This window comes from Brachionichthys hirsutus, chromosome 8 (genome assembly GCF_040956055.1).
Source record: "Brachionichthys hirsutus isolate HB-005 chromosome 8, CSIRO-AGI_Bhir_v1, whole genome shotgun sequence".
Lineage (NCBI taxonomy): Eukaryota > Metazoa > Chordata > Actinopteri > Lophiiformes > Brachionichthyidae > Brachionichthys > Brachionichthys hirsutus.
Window position 1 is genome coordinate 153,011 of NC_090904.1, and position 4,572 is coordinate 157,582.

Below are 4,572 nucleotides of genomic sequence, written 5' to 3' on the forward strand. Positions count from 1 at the left end.
CCCTGCAGGCCACATGTTGGAGAAACAACGCCGCGCAAAATATTACAATAATCCATATTTCTACTGTATGCAGTGACTCCACAGTGCTTAGTTAACCCCCCCGGACCGTCAGCTGTTCCCGAGGGACTGCGCTGGTTTGGAAATATCGTTTTTAATGTGCAAGTACTAGCGAGTAGGGATAATGTACAAGATTGTCCTTAACGTGTACTTACGACCGCGGTACACACACACACGCACAGGCGCGAAACACAGACGATGTCAGCAAAGAACTTTTTCTAATCTCGGCCGTTTTGTATTTTGACTTCAGAACGCCAAACCTTATCAAATATTTTAAGATTCTATATTTTGTACATTAATATATTAGAGCTATCTATAAACACCGACGTGTGGACGGTACCACCCTGATGTCGGGGGGGGGGGGGGGGGGGGGGGGGGGGGGGGGGGGGGATTTCAGACGCCCTCCTGGTCTCAGCTTGGCGCCGCAGCGGGTCGATGCCTCCGAATCCCCCCGTTTGCTGATTCCTATCAGCGTTCCCCGTTCCCAGACGGTACGACCCAATGAATTCAAAGAATTCCTACGAGGCCTTTTATATGAACGCCATACTGATGGTCATCCGACGGATGGGGACGGATGAGCCCGTGTGGAAATGTACCCTTTGATGTGCCGCCACCCCTCCCTTAGAGCAGTATTGCACGGCACGTTATTTCACAACGATCTTAATTCTGGCAGTTCCACCAATTTTAGTCGTTTTATTTTAGGGGTTAATAACATTTCAGCTGCTTGGCTGCGCCACCGAGTACGATAATCAATAAATGGGCGGAAGGTGGCGAGGTTTTACCAGAGGAATAAGGTGGAACGCGGTGACTGTAGACGGGTAACGGTCAGACCGACCTCATCTTAGAGCATCTCTCCAACCCGCTGCTGCCAAACTCTCCGTTTGCCCCTTTGGAACACTGTAAACTTTATCGTTTTTAACAAATTGGGGGAAAAATAAAGCAGTTATTGGGACCGTTTCTGTATTTATTAGGTGTGAGAGGCATTGCAGAATCTGTTCAACGCGTTTCTACAATGTTGTGGGCGTTCCCGTACGCCACCTAGTGGACAGAGAAAGTGACCGCCGTACACAATCACTCGTCCTGACAGGGCTTGACGTCATAATTCCAGGTTTGTCTCGCTGTAAACATGAGCCTCGCGCGCCGCTCGTAACTTTACATCACCCCAGTGGAGTCATTGAACGCGCCGTTTCCCATTTACTTTACCAAACAACAAACCTCAAATTCTTGAAAAAAAAAAATACGTGCTGCACCCCCTGGTTTTGAACCCAGGAGCTTCTGGCCGGGAGTCGAGTGTGCTACCCACTGCACCACCGAGAACGCAGTGTGATGTCGCATAAGGAAAAAGCACAGCTCCAGTGCAACACGCTGCGGTCTGGAATAGCAGCTCATCATCCGACAAGCATGACTTTGTTAACGCCTCGGGTTTCCTCCCCCGCACTGTGGGGTGGTTGGTATTGCTACCAACCACCGTGTCGGAGGCCCCGGGTTCGAGTCCCGCTGGGGGAGTGGGGTAGAACGGGGGTAGCAGGGTAGGCCTAGGGCCTTGCCTGGGCGGAGTGAACTGGACCGGTCCACTTCACTCCGCCCAGGTGGCCCTGGGTCTACCCTGCTACCCCCTCTCTATCCCATTCCCGTAGTGGGATTTGAAGCCGGGGCTCTTTGAACTTTTCAACATTGCTACCAACTATTCCCCCACCCCCGTGCACACACCGACGCACGCACTCACACGCCACGGACAATTTGGAGTAACCGACTCCCCTAAATTGCACGTTTTTGGAGGTGGGCGGAAACGGGAGAACCCCGACGCAGACACGATTTGAACCCAGTACCATCTGGCTGTGAGGCCAGCATAAACTCGACCAGCTGATAACCAGTCATTAACAAATTCTCAACACCAACGATGACATCACAGACAATCTGAATGTAAATATACATACTTTAATCTCATGTCCAAGCAGATCAGACCGGCAATATGAAGAAAATGTACATTTATATTTCTATCCATCCGGTTCACGTTTCACATCCAACACTGTAAAAAATAAAACAGCAAATACACTGCAAAAAAAAACCCATGTGCTGACAGGATGTGATGTCACAGATCACACACCCAAGCCTCGTTGTATCAGAAAGTCGCTCCACCAGCATCGCATCCACGTCTGACTCGCCCCCACGAGGGACGCTGCCATTGCACCGACGGAGAGATGCTTTCCGCTTCCTGGGGACCATGGTAACAGGAAGTCCCGCCCCTGAAGTCGACAAACATTTTGAAAAAAGAAGTGTGAAGAACAAGATGAAGAAAAGAGAAGTGCTACCTGTATGTAGTAATAATGAATACAACTGCGTAGTTAGAAATAAAATACAAAATAACACAAAGGAGGGACATAAATAAGGAGACTACCGTCGCTTTATCACGCTCTCAATACATTTCCCAACCCACCTTGCAGTCTCTTCCTTTTCCGGGGCAGAGTAAAGTCAGGAAAAAGGACAACCCTCCGTCTTTTCTGCTGTCCAATCAGGAGTAGCGCTCCTCAAACATTGTTTCAAGACTCCTGTGGGGTGAAAAACAAAACATGGTAGAAGACTGGAGATTCAGCGAGATTTGCATTATTCATTTTAAAGGTTACCTTTACCTGTTGGTTGAGGGGGAATTGTAGTTCTTGTTCGTATAAATCTCCTCCAGACTGAACTCTTTCTTCTTTAACCTGAAAAAATGTTCACTGATGATTTTGGAATATGGTCAATGTGTTTGTAAATGACTGCGTTCATTTCCTCCACACCCACGCGACCTACCTTTTGACCTTTGGCAGTCCCATTGGCGTGAGCAACATTTCACGCGGTGATGCCCGCCGGATTCGAATCTGTGAGACGCGTTCGGCTCGCTGACATAAAATGGACACAGAGATCCAATCAGTGGATTGAGTAAAAATGACTCGACAATAAAAAATAGGAAACAGAAAAAATATCCACCTCTCCATTTGTGCTGAGAAACTCTGGGCCTGCTGTCGATTGGCTCGTGGAAAGCAGAGCAGACAGTCCATTGGCCGAAGATGACGGCGAAGGAAGAGACCGTCGCCGGGGGAGGCGTAGGCAACGGGAGCTGTGATTGGACCGCTGCTTCTGAAGTCGCCGGGTGGGAGAAGCTGGGCTGTTAGGAGGAGACGCTCCAAGGAGACACAGGCGGAGACAAAACTCCTGACGGACAACAAAAAGGCAGCGAGTTCCCTCGCTCAGCTGGTCCGCGTGGAAACAGAAGTCCTCAAACGGACTTTCCATCCATCAAAACAAACCCGTTTCAGACGCGCCGCCATCGGCCTCATCGTCAGCCGAAGGCCGAGCTGGATGCCGCGTCGCCGCCCCCGAGCCCTGCCGCCTGCCATCGCTGCCCTTCAGGGTCAGAGGTCGACTCAGCATTTTTGAGGACTGTGAGAGAGACAGAATAACATCCAACGACAAAAAGAGTTCTGGGCCTCCAGCCGAGGAAGGTTGAAGTCACCTGAAAGTTGTTTGTGCCATTTGCTCCACGCACGCGCGCACACACACGCACACGCACACGCACACACACACGCACGCTTAAAGAGGAGTTAAAGAAGCCATTTCTGGAGAAACCATCTCTGAACAGAGGAGGAGGATTAAGACACCGTATATTATTATTGTAGAATCTTCCCAACACCAAATCTGTGTACGTAACAAGTGTAAAACCTTTTTAACCTGAATACTTGTCTCGTAATTGCACTTCCGGTTAGATGCTAAACTGCACTTCATTACCCCCCCCAGCCACACCTGGGTGCAGCTCAACAAAAGAGCTCACCTGAGGGTGTCTAATTTCTCTCGCGGCTCAGAATCCCATAAACATTCCTACAAGTTAATTCATCGTCATTTGACGAACAGGAGTTCCTTTTTTTTTTTGGCCTTATTACTTTCTCACATCGGTCCTTTTTATGTGACATGAAACAAAGGGACACTCACAGAAAACGAGCGGTATTTAGGACCGGCGTGAGAACAAAACAGAAAAAAGGAATTTGGAGAAAATACAAAAGCTGCTCGAGCTAGCTGCGCCTAGCTACCGTTAGCATATTATATTGCGCGTGAATCGGTTAAAACGTCATAAATCGGGAAACTCATTTTACCTTTTCAAAGCCTCCGGATTCGTTTGGTCTCCTTTAACTCCTCTTATCTCATTTTAAGCGCTTCCGACGCTAGAAAATGCCAAACCTGGCCGTGCGGTCCGGTGCAAGACGCTCTTCTGACGTCACTAATGCCCGGCGTTAAATAGCGGAAGTCACAATCACAATGATGGAACTTCCGCTGAAAGTTTCAAAATAAAAGTGTTAGTCTAGCGCAGTGTTTCCCAACCTTTTTTGAGCCGCGGCACATTTTTTACATTTACAAAATTCTGCGGCACACCCCCAACCAAAATGACACAAAATTACACTCTAACAGTACATATTAGATTAGATGACCTTTATTATAATACATATAATTAATAATAGTTTTTTTATATACCCGTATGCGGGT

The 4,572-nt window shown here is 48.4% G+C and overlaps 1 protein-coding gene across 2 annotated transcripts; it reads right to left on the minus strand.

Moving 5' to 3' along the window:
• Positions 1 to 1,975: 1,975 nt before the first annotated feature.
• LOC137898857 (proline-rich protein 14-like) lies at positions 1,976 to 4,320 on the minus strand. Of its 2 annotated transcripts, none has more exons than XM_068742909.1 (7): positions 4,185 to 4,320; positions 3,345 to 3,477; positions 3,025 to 3,249; positions 2,848 to 2,936; positions 2,688 to 2,759; positions 2,495 to 2,606; positions 1,976 to 2,303 (listed from the first exon to the last, which is right to left on the minus strand). In XM_068742909.1, the coding sequence occupies exons 2-6, from the start codon at positions 3,432 to 3,434 to the stop codon at positions 2,570 to 2,572; spliced, it is 513 nt and encodes a 170-aa protein (XP_068599010.1). In that variant the 5' UTR covers positions 3,435 to 3,477; positions 4,185 to 4,320; the 3' UTR covers positions 1,976 to 2,303; positions 2,495 to 2,569. The 2 variants fall into 2 exon arrangements, with proteins under 2 accessions (XP_068599010.1, XP_068599011.1); XM_068742910.1 differs by having other exon boundaries at positions 2,682 to 2,759.
• Between the last annotated feature and the right edge of the window lie 252 nt (positions 4,321 to 4,572).